Below are 15972 nucleotides of genomic sequence, written 5' to 3' on the forward strand. Positions count from 1 at the left end.
GTGTATTTGCGTTATAGGTGCCCTGCCTGATTTCCCCCCCCCCCTCCCCCCCCCAATTGGGAGGCAGTACCGGAAGCTGATTGGTTCATCCTTCACTTACTGAAGTTTAAAAAGTATGGTTCCCACCAGCCAGACTGGCTTCTCTGGCAGCAGCACCTGTTCTCTGTCCTCGGCCTCCAAACCTTTCTGAGCATTATTTGGATTTTTGGATTGTTAGGCCTTGTGCCAGTTTTAGTGTAGTTATTGAATATTGTAACTGTAAATAGTATAAAAGCTGTAGGGGTGAGCTGCCATTTTCTTTGAACTGTTTTCTCTTGTTCTCACATTAGGGAGTTAGGGTTAGTGACTGTCTTTTGTTTGGTTGTTTCTTCCTAGAGGCTAACTAGCACTTTCTTTGGTAAATAGCTTATTTTGTTTGTTGTTTTGGTCTTGGTTCACCCTGAGTTACAGTGTTTCATGATTGTAAGACATTTTCTTAGATGTAGAAAATAAATTTCGCACTTAACACTATATGACCTTCTTCACCAGATCCTCCCCCGAAATGTTACAGATGGGTCTTCATCTACAACAGCTCTAGAATCATCAATAAGGCCCCAGTCCCTCTTTGACTGCTTTTTACCCATAGACCTTGGTGAGCTAACTATTGCTTCTTCAAAATGAACAACATGTCCTTTAGACCCTGTCCAACCAAATTGCTTAAAGATGTTTTACCTTTAATAGACACGTTCATATTGGAAATGATTCATCTATCTTTAGTAGCAGGCTATGTACTAAAGGCCTTTAAACTTGCTGTAATCAGACCTCTACTTAAAAAAACTTGTCTCGATCCAGTTGATTTAGACAGTTATAGACCGATATCTAATTTCCCTTTTATCTCTAAAATCCTTGAAAAAGTAGCTGCAAACCAATTATGTGACCACCTGTACAGGAATAATTCGTATGAAGACTTTCAGTCAGGATTTCATCATAGTACAGAAACAGCACTAGTGAAAGTCAACAATGACCTTCTGTTGGCTTCAGATAATGGACTTGTTGACCACAACATTTTATTACAAAGACTGGAACATTTGGGATTAAAGGAACCGCACTGCATTGGTTTAAATCTTATCTGTCAGACAGATTCCAACTTGTTCATGTTAATGATGAATATTCTGTACTCACAAAAGTTAGTTATGGAGTTTCACAGGAGTTCAAATACATCGTTTCACCTCTGTTTTCTTACCTCTAGGCAAAATTATTACGAAACATTCCATAAACTTCCACTGCTATGCAGATGATACCCAGCTCTATTTATCTGTGAAACCAGAAGATACTAACGAATTAGTCAAACATGAAGCATGTCTAAAAGACATAAAGGCCTAGATGTCCTACAATTTCCTACTTCTAAATTCAGACAAAATTGAAATTATTCTGATTGGGCCTAAATATATGAGAAATATGCTTTCTAACAATATAGTTACTTTAGATGGGTTAGGGCACATTTTAATGAATTTATAAGGGATAAAACACCTTAATTTGAGCCAAAGTCAAAGGAAATTATTAAGCTTAATTAAAATAAGAACTTGTTTTCATGGTTTTTGGCCAAATTAAGTTTTTTTTTTCCTAAGATAAGATACTTTATTATTTTAATATAATGATCCTTATTATAGAACATCATCAATGTATATTTAAGGTAAAAAACATCGAGATTCAATTTCAGAATGATTTTTACACTGAACAGTTAACTGTTAACTCTCACATTTATCTTTTATAGTTTGTATCTTACAAAACGATTTCTATTATTACATTTTTTGTAATCTCATAATTAGTACTGAAGGATGCTCACATTAAAGTGATGTTTACACAAGACATTTAAAATCTGCAGGCAAACTATTTCTTTTTAAAACCTCTGTTTTTTGAGGTTATTGCTGAAAGATTAAAAAATGAGACTAAAATTAAAAGTTTTCTCCAGATGCTCATCTAAACTTTCCTTGATAAAGAGCTCGATTTGTTTTGAAAAGTGTTATTTCCCTTAGCCTAGATAGAGAAAAACAAACAATTTTCACACAAAATAATGAGGTGGTAAACGTTTTTATTGGATTTACTGCTCAGTAAATGTCAAACACTGATATTTCATTTCATATCTAGAACCAGTGTGAGTTTTTTAGGTTGTTTCTCATAATAAGACACAACAGCATGTAACTGTAACACTGTGCTTAAAAGCATGAATAGGTTTAGAAAGAAAATCATGTGTTGCTACAGCGCTGAAGCCACTGAAGGATGTAGAGATATAAAGAGATATTGGCCTTATGCAGCCCAGTCCATTTTGACCCCTGTTACTAATGACGGCCGATGAGCTCAGCCAGAAATCTGGGTCAGTTTAATGGAAAACTCGTTTTGCCTGTGTGTACTGGTAAAAGCAAAACTAAAAGAGTTTTCACAGTCTGAATGAGTGAAATCAGAGCTCAGTTAGAATTGCTACAAATATATAATAAACCAGGTTTTCTTCTTTTATTCTAGATCAGGAAACTGGTTTTCAACGGGTTCTTCCAACTCTGGATGTTTAGTCAGGCTATAAAGAAACAACAACAACAACAAAAAAAAAAAGGCAGCAGCATGAGAACAGGGGCTGAAGGACAGAATATAAAATAAAACTCCTCCAGGAACAACAGCTAAGTTATATTCAACATGGTAAAATACAAGAACAAACAAAATATGCAATTTGTTTGACATAAACTAAATATACATTGTCCAAGCGTGTCCAACAGGATGTCCCTCAACACCTGAAAGATTCAACAGTTGGAACTGAGATTGGAGGATGAACAGCAGATCCAGTGTGTCTGCTTGTCTCTTATTGTTGACTGTAAAAACAGGAGTTTACTACTCACTCTTGTCTGCACCTGTGACTGTGGAAATAAATGGAATCAAATATTAAAATACATCACATTGTGTGACAACACAGAAGGAGTTGATGTTGGAGAAATAAATAATTTACCTACTGGGGCCATTGAGTGAACTGTTGTTCTGGTCTGATCTGGAGAAAGGTTGGATTCAATTGTCAGCAGGTTTGTTGTGTCTAAGTTAAAACATTAGAAATATAAAATGCACCACTTACCCACACCGAGGGTCATGGTCCCGTTTTTGCCCTGACTTAGGTTAGGAACAAAACAAGTATAATTTCTGAAAAAGCCACATTGGTCAGTTTCAGTGAAATGTTTCCTCAGTTCTGTTTTCAAAGTTCTCGTTTTGCCTTGTTGGTCTTGAATAGAGGAACATTTTGATAATCATTTTTCCAAGAATCTCCATAGACAATATTTCTACTAAAGACCTTGCACATGCACAAGTGTATTGAAATGAACAAACATGTCAACTGTTTATTTCAGTGATTAAATGCCTCAGTGTTGGTATTAGTGTCTTTATGGGTGGTTTAGTGGCTCAGTTTATACAGTTTTTACGCCGGATGGCCTTCCTGACGAAACCCTCCCCGATTTCTACAGGCTTCGACCGGCACTGCACAGGTGGGAATGGGAATGGGCTGTTGGGGGTTCAGTGACTTGCCCAGAGACACTTCGATATATAGCCGCGACCGGGGATCAAACTACTGACCCTGTGCCTTACCAACTGAGCTACAGCTGCCAAATGGTGTACCAAAATAAAAATAATAAAAACCAAAAAAATATTGTTGTCATCATTCTGTATGTTGCTCCATTCAAAACCACCAAATAGATTGTGCAATAGATTTTGTGAAGCAAACAACTGTCAAGTCAGCAGTCTCCACCATGAGTGTATAGTCTAGTGAACCAGACCGAGAGATAATTTAAAGGTTCAGGAAAGTTTTGAAGGGGCTTTTAAATTTATTAGCTTATTAAATTGTAATACCAAGAGTGTACAATATTGAACTTTTGCAAAAGACACCACAGTTTTGCTGTGGGGCATCGTCAGTCCAGCTTGCGACTGAGCCAAAATCTTTCCAATTACATTACTTCTCAGTTATTTCAATTACTTGTCTGAGCTCTAAACTACCACTTCTCCTTTTAATAGAAGGGAAGGAAGTTAATTCATTTATGTGCTGTGCTTTCTGCTGAGTTCTGTTTTTTTTTTTTTTTCAAAAAAAGCGCACCACAAGTCAAGGGGACAGCTAGTCTGTAAAAGGTGTGTGCTCCTTTTAATAATTCAAAATATGTTGTGTGACTTCTGGATGGCACTAGTTGTTCTCGTGTTACGGCTGACACTGCTGATCATGATAAGTCATCTGCTTTATGGGAAGAGTACTATTTTGTTTCAGTAGGATCATGGCAACAGTGTGGAACGGAGAGTCAATGATCAGAGTAGAGCAGGGGTCACCAACATGGTGCCTGTGATTTTTTAAATCACATTTGAAAGTTATTGTGAGAAATCATTAACATGATCTGTGTCTTCACATAGATGAATATCATTAATTTAATTAATTATTAATAATAACATTATTAATGGTAACGCACTTTCAAAAGTGCGTATTAAACTGATAGCCCTCCGCATTAATCGGTACACAAGAAGTAGCTCTCAGTTTCAAAAAGGCTGGTGACCCCTGGAGTAGAGGCTTCCAAAAGTCATCACCACAGATGATGAAAATGTGAAAAAAAAAAGAAATACACAGTGAAACACTGGCCCTCAGTTCTTATTGCAGGGAAACACAGGAAACACTACAGAGGTAGAAATATTTTTTTGAGAGATTTGTGGTCAGATAATTAGTCAGTTTTTCTAGTGTCGGGATAATTTTCACCAAAACAAACCCTCAATAGAAAGTGAACCAGCTTATACAAAGACAGCGAGACGGACAGAGAGTCAACACTTTTAGGGACTTTCTCCTTTCTACTTAATCATCAGGGTAGACGGCAGCTGTCCGACAAGGCTGGCAGCTCTGCCAAGGGGAGTTTACAATTCCAGAGTGAAAGTAAAAATAAACGGAGCCCACAACTCTTATCTGCTCCTTCTCCAGCTGAGTTATGGTCATCTTGTAATAGAATGAGTCTGTTTGGATGAAGAGAAAGCCGCATGTTCCACAATCTTTCCCTAACTTTGACTCAGTGTCATGAGATTAACCACATGACAACATAACCGTAAAAACCTGCATGTGATTCACACGGTAACATGGTAGTTGCTGCTGCCTATGTATCTTTAAAGGTGACATAATAGGCAAAAATTGACTTTTTGGTCTTTTTTTTTTTACATTTATATGAGTCTGTGGTGTTGCCCTGCTGTCTGTAGTCACACACCAACTAATAGAAGTGCATTTGCTCCATTTTTCACTTTTTCCTGTTTTCTGAAACCAGCCCCAGAAACAAGACCCTTCTCTGACCCTCTTGCCACCGCCCACCAAAAGCTTTTGGGAATTTCTCTGTCTGTAATTGGTACTTGGCGGCTTCAGCAGACCTGTAGAACGTTCCTTTATTTACATTCATTTATTTTTTAATCAAGAACACCTTTGTAATGTACACCTGGTCTTCACTATCCCTCTCTCACCTCATGAAACATTTTGTGCACTGTAAAATAAAAACTTTTAAGAAATGTATAAATTTAATAATTAAAATGAAAACCTGGCATAATTAATACATGTTCTGTAATAATACATGTACGTAATGTTTATAATAATGGATAATTTTTCCAAAAGATATTATTCGAAAACAATGAAAACAATGGTACGACACAGTGCAATTGTGAGTAAATCCACAGATCGAATCAGCATAGCTACTTGTGCCTGCTATTCTGCTGCTATTGAGCCAATGTTTTGGCGAGGGTTCTGAAGAGTTCTCAGTAACCATGGAAACAAGCCTAAGTCATCACTAATCTGGGAAAAGTTATTCAAAATCAGGCTCTTATTTTATGTACTTTTGGCATCAGGTGCGTGTTCTTCCACTGTGAATCCAGCACCACCTGGTCATAATACTAGTGCTAGAATACCAAGCTAGAAGGGAAGTTGTGTAATAGAAAAGCAAAAATCTTCACCTTCTTCTTCTTTAGAAACATTTGTATCATTTTATAGCACTGTTTTGGAGAAATGTAAGTCTATATTTTGTCAATAAGCAACTGCTTGGGGAATTATCTATAAAATTACCTTTTTGCAGGACTTTTATGGTTATAGTCAAAGGTTTATACTTCTCCTAAAAGAACTATCGATCGTGGGTCACTAGGCCTTTTATATTGGATTGTCTTTTTTTCCCCAGCTGAAGGAGAATGCACAGACTAACCTCAGCTTTGTCTGACCTGTCCATCACACTGTACGTCTCTGCAGAGCAAAAACAAATGAGGACTTAAACTTAAAGTTAAATATCAGATTTATGTTTTTAATTTATTATTATTTTATTTTTATTTATTAAATGGACACAATACGACCCCAATTCAAAAAAGTTGGGACAATGTATAAAATGTACATAAAAACCGAATGCAATGATTTGCAAATCTCATCAAGCCATATTTTATTCACAATAGCACATAAACAAAATATCACAGATTGAAACAGAAATTTTAGCGTTTAGTAAAAAATATTATCTCATTTTGAAATTGATGGCAGCAACACATCTCAAAAAAGTCGGAAGAGGGTGATGTTTACCACTGTGTAGTTTTTAACAACTGTCTGTAAACATCTGGGAAGTCAGGAGACAGTTTCAAGGGAGGAATGTTGTCCCATTCTTGTCTGATGCAGGATTCTAGCTGCTCAACAGTCCTGGGCCTTCGTTGCCGGATCTTTTGTTTTATGATTCTCCAAATGTTTTCTATTGGTGAAATATGCAAGGCCTTCCCTGGAAAAACACGTTGTGTGGGTGGGAGCATATGCTGCTCTAAAACCTTCATGTACTTTTCAGTACATGCAAAGTACATGATACTTGATGGTGTCTTTCCAGATGTGTAAGCTGCCCACAGCATAGCCACTAATGCACCTGTCTGTGTTCACAGACAGTGATTTCTGGAAGTGATGCTGAGCCCATGCAGTGACGTCCAGTAGAGAATATCTTTTTGAGATTGACAGGGGGATCAGGTGTGTGAGAGTGAGCAGATTGGGGCAGGGACGGCCAAAGAGCAATGAAAAAAAAAAGTCCAGCAAGGGGATAACACTTTTCCTGTGGAGCTATGCTTATGCTAATAAGTGCAGAATTTGCTTTAGACTTGTGTTGCTGAAAATTAAGTTAATAACAAGTCAGATGGTTCCCCTCCTCTTTGGTAAGGGGAAGCAGTGATTACGATTTGGAAGGGAAACTTAACCAAGTCAAACATCCAAAGAGAGATAATAGAAGATCCATCCAAACCCCAAACTTTTGGTATTTCACTGCTTTTCTCTTAGGGTCTAGATGTACGAACTGTAATAATAACTCCTATTTGTCTTCTTTTAATCATCTTTTACATTTTCTGTTCTCCTTTGAGATGCCACCTTCAATGTGGAAAATTGTGGACTTACTAAATTTAAAACTGTGCACAAACATACATGAGAAATCGAAAACAGATTCAATACAGGGACGGGGCTTTTTATTAATCAAAATGATTTAGTTACACTTGTATCACACAATCATTACACCCAGACTGTAATCAGTCAGTCTACTCAGACTTATGGACATTTGATTATTGAAAAGCCAAAACTTTTTCCTCAATGTCAAGGATTAATTTATGTAGTGTGTGTCTTGGCATTTCGGTGTAAAGAGGATTTTTTTTTTTTTTTTTTTTCAAAAAAATAAATCTTGCAACTCTCTCCCCATGTTTCTTTAAAGCTCTGCTAAAACCAACAAAGGAAAAACAGGAAGTCTGTGGTCAGATTCTTTTCAAGTTTTTACATTTGTTTCCTAATATGCAGTTAAATGTTACCGGGCAAGGAAGATTCTGGCTACAGAAAACTTGGCAGTAATTGAATAATGAAAACTTGTAAAGTCGCCCTTTAACAACTTCAATAAAAGCCAGAGATACCAAATATACCACCAGCAACAGAGCCTAATGTTTAAATGGTAAATGTTCTGCACTTATATAGCGCTTTTCTACCTATTGGCACTCAAAGCGCTTTACACTGCTTCTTATTCACAAATTCACACTCACAATCACACACACACTGACACACCGATGGCCAACACTCACCGGGAGCAACTAAGTTGGGGTTCAGTGTCTTGCTCAAGGACACTTCGACATGTGACTGGAGGAGCCGGGGATTGAACCAACAACTGTGAGATTGGTGGACAACCGCTCTACCTTTACCACAGTTTACTGAACACCAGCGCCCCCTAGAGATGAAGCTGGGGCAGAATGTGACAACATGCAGTTTCTTTTTCAAAGAATGTACTTAACAAATTGTTTCAATTTACATGGAACATTTGTGAATATGTTTTAATAGAATTATGCTCCCCTCCTCTCTGCTCACTAATCAAACAATTTCAATAAATTCTTTTTCTTTTAATTTATTTGATAATGACCCATTCAATCACAAAGCAGAACAGGGGACAGGGAGACCTGGGTTGAACGGAGTGAAGTCAGCTGGACTCCTGTTAGTACGAGCTTCATTTAACTATTTAAAAAAAAAGAGTAAAAGACTTTCTTCTCTCTGCTGTTCCTGCAGCTTGAGCTGCTGCCACAAGAAGAGCTTCTGATCATCTCATTCGTACTTTTCAAACATTTAGCTACAGCAGCATCCCAGGTTTTCTGATCAGGAATTGGTGGCTTTTCTTTCTCTCCAGGCTCAACACACACAGCATGTGGAATTGTCTCACATCACACATCAAATACTTAATGTGCCAAACCAAACGTGTTTCTTGTTTAATGACAGGAGACATGTTGGACTTTTTTATTAAAAACAAACACATATACAGCCACATCTCAGGCTCTGTATCCGGATGTTCAGCAGCCAGATGTACAGCTTACACAACTGATAATGTTTTATTCACAACATAAATTCCACATTAACAGTGATATTGGATGATTTCACTGAAAAATTAAAAAACAATAGGCAATACAACGATTTACAGAACAGATGTGTTAAAGTTCATCACAAACTCCAGTTCCATCTAGTCACATGTACAAATGTCTACTAAATGTCTCATTGTAATCGAAATGGAACTGTGATCCAGTGAAGTGCAGCACCTGAGACACATGTTCCACATCGTGGGCTCAATGCAAAATAAGTTTGTTTTATGTGCACTTTGTATAAAACATTTGTCCCTTTTTCAAAATAATTGTTTCACAAAGTGTCAAAGTGTCACCTGTTTCTGCATGAGCTCCGTGTTGTCCATGTTAATCTCCTGGGTATTAATTGATGTCCACCTTGTCAGTGTTAACAGGTTGTCAGTGTTGTCCACTTTCATTAGTGTTTTCTGCATTGACAGCATTGTCCTCGTTGTCCACATTGTCAGCGTTGTTAGTGTTGTTTGTGGTGTTCAGAGGTACTTGCTCCTGTGTGTTGACTGTGTTTGACCTGTTGTGTCCATCCCTGTCTTGTGTTGGACATACGGTAAAAAACAAGTTGTAAGTAGCATCCAAAATGGCTGATTAGAATATTCTGAGGTTTTGTGTAACTACATAACTGAGGTCTACTTCACAAGAGTTCTGTGAGTTGTTTTCGTATTTTAAACTAACCAGAATTATGATGATGTTGACACTGGCTGTGTCTGAAATCCCCCCTACTCACTCACTCAGTACATTGCATCATTACTAACAGCTGGTTTAAGTCACCCAACAGTAATGTTCTCAACTCTAAAACGAGGAGCCCTGCATCGTGGGATTGTTAGCTGAGAGTAGGAAACATGCCATGTAAAATTCTTTCACTAAACATACTCAATACACTCAAGATCTGAACACTACTACAAAATGGACAAGTGAAAGCACCACTGTGAAATCTCTCCCACCCCCTCCGCTGCCACCGGGCTGGATCCCCATTTTCTCTGCTGGTGTAATGTTTATGCTGAGTTATGCAAGCCTGGCTAGAATTTCCTCAAGTTAATTTTGGATTCATGTAGCCCCCCCCCCCCGAATCTGATTAGGAATGTTACATAACACTATAACAATGAAAGTGATGAAACTTACTTCTCTGTTTTTGCCAAATGGCAAATGCTATAATGACAAGAAGCATCACAACACCAAGCACAACTGCAATGATGGTACCAGCTAAAATGACAAAATATAGTATTTATGATTAGAGTGAAGCAAAAGAGACAAACTGAAAATTTCAGTTCTGTAATAAATCCCAACATGTTCACCCCATTGTGTTTAAAATCCACCCTTTTCGTGTCATGTGCACTGTCTGTTAATTTGTTCTCGTTGTTAAATTACATTGAAAATACAAAGTATTTTTGTCTGTCTTTGGTCTACAGAGCTGAGACTAGAGCTGATGATAAAAAAAATATATCAGATCAGTCAATGCTGATAAGCATCTCAAACATGTGTGATAAAACTAATCAATAACTTTTATGCGAATAATATAAATATGTATGGGCTTTACGTTTGAGTGTGATCTATGTGCACTATGTGGTGAAATGTGAATTATGCAGACCATGCATGATGGTTTGGATGGAAACGGTTCTATGTATGTTATACTTACTATACTGTACATTGTGTTGCGTTGTCTCGTTGTTTTTGGGTGCCTCTGTAGCTGTGGAGTAAATAAAGGGAATATTGAAATATGTGACAAAACTCTAATCCCACAAGAACACAAGCTGTGATGCAAAGGGTAACTAATGGTAAAACACATAAAACTCAGGATATTGGCTTACTGGCTTCCTGCTGTCTTTTCTTGCCCTCATCCATGGAATCTGTAGGTAATGTATGGAAAATACTTATCCTGTGCTAACATTTAATACATGTTGACAGTGTTTTTTAAAGATTTGTATTAGGTTAGTTGTACTCACCAACACTGAGGTTAATATAGCCTCTCTTAACCTGACTTTGAAGTTTGGGAACATAGCAGGTGTACTTTCCTGCATCCGTTAAAGATACATTGGTCAGTTTTAGTGAAATGTTACCCGTGTGCATTTCATTGTGGAAAAGAAATGTTCTGTTTTTGAATTTTTTGTCTTGAAGAGCTGTATCATCCATTCTGCTACGATAGACGTGCACAAAGCTTTCGTTGAACTTCCACTCCACTCTTAGTGTCGTCACATCAAACGGGGGCTCCAGGTGGCACGGCAGAATGACATCTTCGCCAGCTACTGCTCCAATGGGTTCATGTGAGCCAATCACTTCAGGCTCTTCGGGGAAACAAACATTAGATTCTAGGTTGAAATCAACACAGGCCAGTATTCAAGATAAAGTGCAGAGAGTAAAATAAAATTCATGATCACGTCCTCCTATTGTTTTTTTGGATTATGGAAAAACCCAGTTGAAAAACCCAGTTAGGACTCAGCCCTGGAGTAGCAATTAGGTATGTCATAGGATGTGTGGGTATCATAAAATAGAAACTTTCCGGTTAGTGTAGCCTTACTTTTGCTTTTAAATTTAAAAAATGTGTGACTTATGTGGAGTCATATAACAAGATAATTAAAGTCGGTTACAGTTATACACTTATACATGTTTTACACAACACAGCTGGCAAAATTACACAAATAAGTACTGTAATAAAAGTGCAAGTATTTTGTACTACAAGTAGAAGTACAACCTCGCATTCCAAGTTGACAACAAGTACTTCCCAAAGAATGATATGCACCAATCCTGCTGAGTTAGTGATTAAAATGAATAATAATACAAATTATTGTAAACCTGAACTAATTTCCTTGCTACTCATTTATGAGGCAAAGTCATGCAACGGAAACTGTTCTTAAATAAAAGTACAAAAAAATGTACTTCAAGCCACAAAAAGTTTGAAAAGCCACCTCATTCACTTTATATAGAGAGGCCAGTTTGACTCCACCACCAACTTTGACCTCAATGTGTGGTCGGGTTTGACAAGTGTGGCATTGACAGCATTGTCATCGTTGTCGCACATTGTCAGCGTTGTTATTGTGTTGTCCACCACCAAATTTGACCTCAATAATAAACGTAGAATTATCACTTTTCTGACCGTTCCTACTTAAAAAAAATACAAATTCTGAGTGTGTTCGTTTGTAAATATGTAACAAGTAACATCAAACCGATATCTTTTGACGTTGTACATAATGTAGAAAAGCGGAAGTAACTGAACCTTGTACTTGTGCCGAGGTGGAGGCGAACAACAGACCGAGTGACATGAATATCATTATTCGAGGGTAAATAGAAAGTTGGAGCACAGCTGCCAAAAAGTAAATCAAATGCGGCTCATTCGTTTTCGGGTCCGTCATCGTACAAAACGCAGCTGCCACTGTGATAAAAGATCCTCTGTTTTCACTTTCTCTTTTTGAAGTCTCCACCACTACGTCACTTTAAAGATGGCATTAGCGAAACCGAGACGGGGGGCAACAAAACGTCGCATCAAGAAACGACTCCGGCTGTGTGTGTTTGTGTGTGTGTGCAGACATTATCTCTGTGCAGTGTACGTCCGACTCAATCAAACATGTGTGTAGTGCGTTTGTGTGGTCGGGTTTGACTAGTGTGGCATTTTATTTAAAGTCTATGCTACAGAAAACAGATTCATATTTTGACGTGACATGTTGGATTCATATCTGAATATGTTGAGAAAGTTCCAATGTTTTTTTTTTTTTCGCATGTTCCACTGAAATGTCTCTTCCTCTTCCTCTTTTCATTTTTGAAAGGTTTACTTCCGTGGTCTCAAGTTGATAGACACATGGCCTTTATTCTGACATGGTTTGAGTTTGATTCAGATGGAAATGTTTGTGAAGATAATAGCTCTTTTAAAGGGTTGTCTGAAAAAAGACATTCAAAGGAAAAACAAAAAGGGATCAATAGTTAAGTCTGTCTCTATCTCAAGAGTTGTCGCTTTTTCAACATGCTTGCAGTGTGATCTACTTCCCTGTGTGGGAGCCAGATGTCTCATAAAACAGACCTTTTTGCTGTGTCCAAGTCTGATGAGGGTTTCTATCAGTATGAACGCCCCAAAGAAAGTGGGTCAGTTTAAACAGAAACATCTCCATAAATGTCCAACACATCTAAATCCTGCTCATCCCTGATAAACTGTGAGATGGTGACACTGACTGGTAAGGACCAGCACAATAAATGTAGTTTTTGTGGTAACCCTGTTCTGAAGGGAGCAGTCCTATACCATTGTCGGAGCAGATTAAAAAGATCAAAAGGACGCCCACACATGGTGAAAGTTATGGCAGCACTCAGAAACTGGGCACAAATACAAAAGTAACATGGGGATCCGACAAAGAGCTAAACTCTGACGCATGAAAAGACTAACCTGAATTCTTTTGTTGCAGCTTTTTCTTTTAATTTTGCTCCATTTTTTTATTTTTGTAGTTCTTTCTCTTAGTTTCCAGTTGGTCTTGTAGTCTGACTTTACCATTTGAACCATTATTTTGTAAAAAAAAAAAAAAAAAAAAAAGGAGCAGGGGCCAATTTGACCCGTCTGCAGCTACACAGCCCCAGTTGCTGTGATGCGTCTTTTGGGCGGCACTGACCCCTGTCTGGTGGATCGTGTCTACTACCACATTAACAATACTAGGTTTAGTATCGTTTAGTATTGTCAGAGTAACATTTAGATAAAACCGAACCTTTAATGCCACATTTTGTTTCTTCCTTACAGTCACATCTGAGCCCACTCCATCTTTTCTTTAATCTGCCTAAGCTGGTGTGTACTGTCCTGCTGTTCATCCTCTATTGGTAATGATACTGTGTATACGCGTCTTCTGAAAGTGGAAACCACAAAACTCAAAAAAAAGAAATCACAATAACACAATATATATTCATTTCTTTGATTTTTCTTTTTGCTCCTCTACAGCAGTGAGGTACAGTTCTGTAGCTGACAAAGTCGTAGATACGAAGGCATTAGTGGTGAAGCTGAGCTAATATTAGTTTACTAAAATCAAATCATCTCCTCACAGTGCTCACATTCACATTTTGACTAAGCAAAAGTGGTTTGGCCTTCAGCATTGTGGATTGAATTGAACTTGAAAAATATAAATATAAAAAACAACATGAGTTGTAGCTCAGATCACAGCAGCTCAGATCACCTGTCAGTGAGGTTAATTCTATGCTGACAGGACAATTGAAAAAATTGTTGCTGGTTTGTTTGTTCTGTGCACAGCGGTGAAGGAACAGGCTTCAGAACAACACTGCTGCCTGTGCCTAAGATTGTATTAACAAGTTAAGAAGTATCACTCTGTCACAACTCTGTAACTGTCTCTGTACTCCAGTCTTTGACATTTGAAATTAATCTGCAGCCCACGTGAAAGTTAAACCGTGTTTTTACAAAAACAGAACCATCTACTACTGTACAGGGATCAGTGCAAAAAGTGAGTAACAAAGCCAGTAAAATAGTCTTAGAGCACAGGTTGAACACCATGTGCTCTCAACGTAGCCGTAAAATCAACTCTGCCCATGATATCTTACCCCCACCAGCAGCAGGCCAAAGACAAGTAACGGAGTGGGTGGGGGTGATCAGGGTTCTGTCATGCTCTGGCCCCCACATGCATTTCCTGTCTGGGCTTTGTAATACGTGAAGAATGTGGCTCGGAGTGTTGCTGAGAAAAAACTGTTTTGATAACAGATGGTTCACATGGTTGCCCTCCTCTTAAGTGTGGGAAAGCAATTACCTCATTCAGACAGTATTTTGTGAGTTTTGAATTCTATTAATAACTGTAGATGATAAAATCTATCAAGTTTTTGCAATCATATGCTGCAAATATTATTATATTACTGACACTCCAAACTAAAGCTATGGGCAAAATTGGTTGAATTTGCCTTAGTAACAGCAACAGAGCTTAATGTTTACTGACACCAGCGCCCCCTAGAGATGAAGGAGAATGTCACAACATGCAGTTTCTTTTTCAAAGAATGTACTTAACAAATAGTTTCAATTTACATGGAACATTTGTGAATATGTTTTAATAGAATTATGCTCCCCTCCTCTCTGCTCACTAATCAAACAATTTCAATAAGTTCTTTTTCTTTTAATTTATTATATAAGGACCCATTCAATCACAAAGCAGAACAGGGACAGGGAGACCTAGGTTGAACGGAGTGGACTGAGCTGGACTCCTGTTAGTACAGTAAAAAGTTTACAAAGACTTTCTTCTCTCTGCTGTTCCTGCAGCTCGAGCTGCTGCCACAAGAAGAGCTTCTGATCATCTCACAGTGGAAGCATGAGCCCTGTTTTCTGCTATAGAAGACAAAGAACAGGAACAACACAACAACTTTTTGTTTCTTAGTAAAATTCGGACTTTTCAAGCACTGAGCTACAGCAGCATCCCAGGTTTTCTGATCAGGAATTGGTGGTTTTTCTTTCTCTCCAGGCTCAACACATCACCCGTCAAATATTTAATGTGCCGAACCAACCGAATCTTGTTTAATGACAGAAGAAATGTTGGACTAAAAAAAATCAAATAAACGTATAAAGCTTTTATTATTAAAACCAATCACAGATACAATCACATCTCAGGGTCTGTATCAACATGTTTAACACCTTACAAAACTGATGATGTGGAATTTAGCTGGTGAATAAAACATTAACAGTGATATTGGATGATTAGTTTGCATCTTCTCGGGAAAACATAAATAAAAATATGCAATACAGTGGTTTACAGAACAGATGTTTTCATCACAAATAGTTAAAAACAAGGTATATTGAGACAAAAACATGAAAAGAACAGTAATAAAAAAGTTAAACAGGATAAAATGATGCTGAGAAGGCTCAGTTAGACGGTGGTAGGGACCAGATCAGGCTTGGATGCAGCAGGTCAGCATTAACCCTCCATCTGCAATTTTATTGTACACTTTTTATGTATAATGACAAATTAAGCACTTTTCCTTAATGTAGGGCATCTATGGATCATGTTCAATCGCAGGATTTGAACTCCAGTTCCTTCTAGACACATGAAAAAATGTCTACTAAATGGCTCATTGTAATCGAAATGGAACTGTGATCTGAGACACATGTTCCACATCATGGACTCAATG

At 37.8% G+C, this 15972-nt stretch overlaps 1 protein-coding gene and 1 long non-coding RNA gene across 2 annotated transcripts; one reads left to right on the forward strand and one right to left on the reverse strand.

The window, feature by feature from the left end:
* The first annotated feature begins 254 nt into the window (after positions 1–254).
* Positions 255–3692, forward strand: LOC137137130 (uncharacterized). The gene is made up of 3 exons (XR_010915682.1): positions 255–631; positions 2500–3044; positions 3477–3692. It is a non-coding gene; the product is annotated as an uncharacterized lncRNA (long non-coding RNA).
* A 5069-nt stretch (positions 3693–8761) lies between these two features.
* LOC137137131 (uncharacterized) lies at positions 8762–12482 on the reverse strand. The gene is made up of 6 exons (XM_067523064.1): positions 12101–12482; positions 10833–11171; positions 10698–10736; positions 10526–10576; positions 10012–10092; positions 8762–9422 (listed from the first exon to the last, which is right to left on the reverse strand). The coding sequence occupies exons 1-6, from the start codon at positions 12234–12236 to the stop codon at positions 9274–9276; spliced, it is 795 nt and encodes a 264-aa protein (XP_067379165.1). The 5' UTR covers positions 12237–12482; the 3' UTR covers positions 8762–9273.
* Between the last annotated feature and the right edge of the window lie 3490 nt (positions 12483–15972).

Source organism: Channa argus, chromosome 12, assembly GCF_033026475.1.
Source record: "Channa argus isolate prfri chromosome 12, Channa argus male v1.0, whole genome shotgun sequence".
Taxonomy (NCBI): domain Eukaryota; kingdom Metazoa; phylum Chordata; class Actinopteri; order Anabantiformes; family Channidae; genus Channa; species Channa argus.

Coding starts and splice junctions, on each gene's coding strand:
- LOC137137131 (XM_067523064.1), bottom strand. CDS start 12,236: ATGACGGACCCGAAAACGAATGAGCCGCATTTGATTTACTTTTTGGCA. Junction 11,172..12,100: donor CACCTCGGCACAAGTACAAG/GTTCAGTTACTT, acceptor GTTTCCCCGAAG/AGCCTGAAGTGATTGGCTCA. Junction 10,577..10,697: donor GAAAAGACAGCAGGAAGCCA/GTAAGCCAATAT, acceptor TTTACTCCACAG/CTACAGAGGCACCCAAAAAC.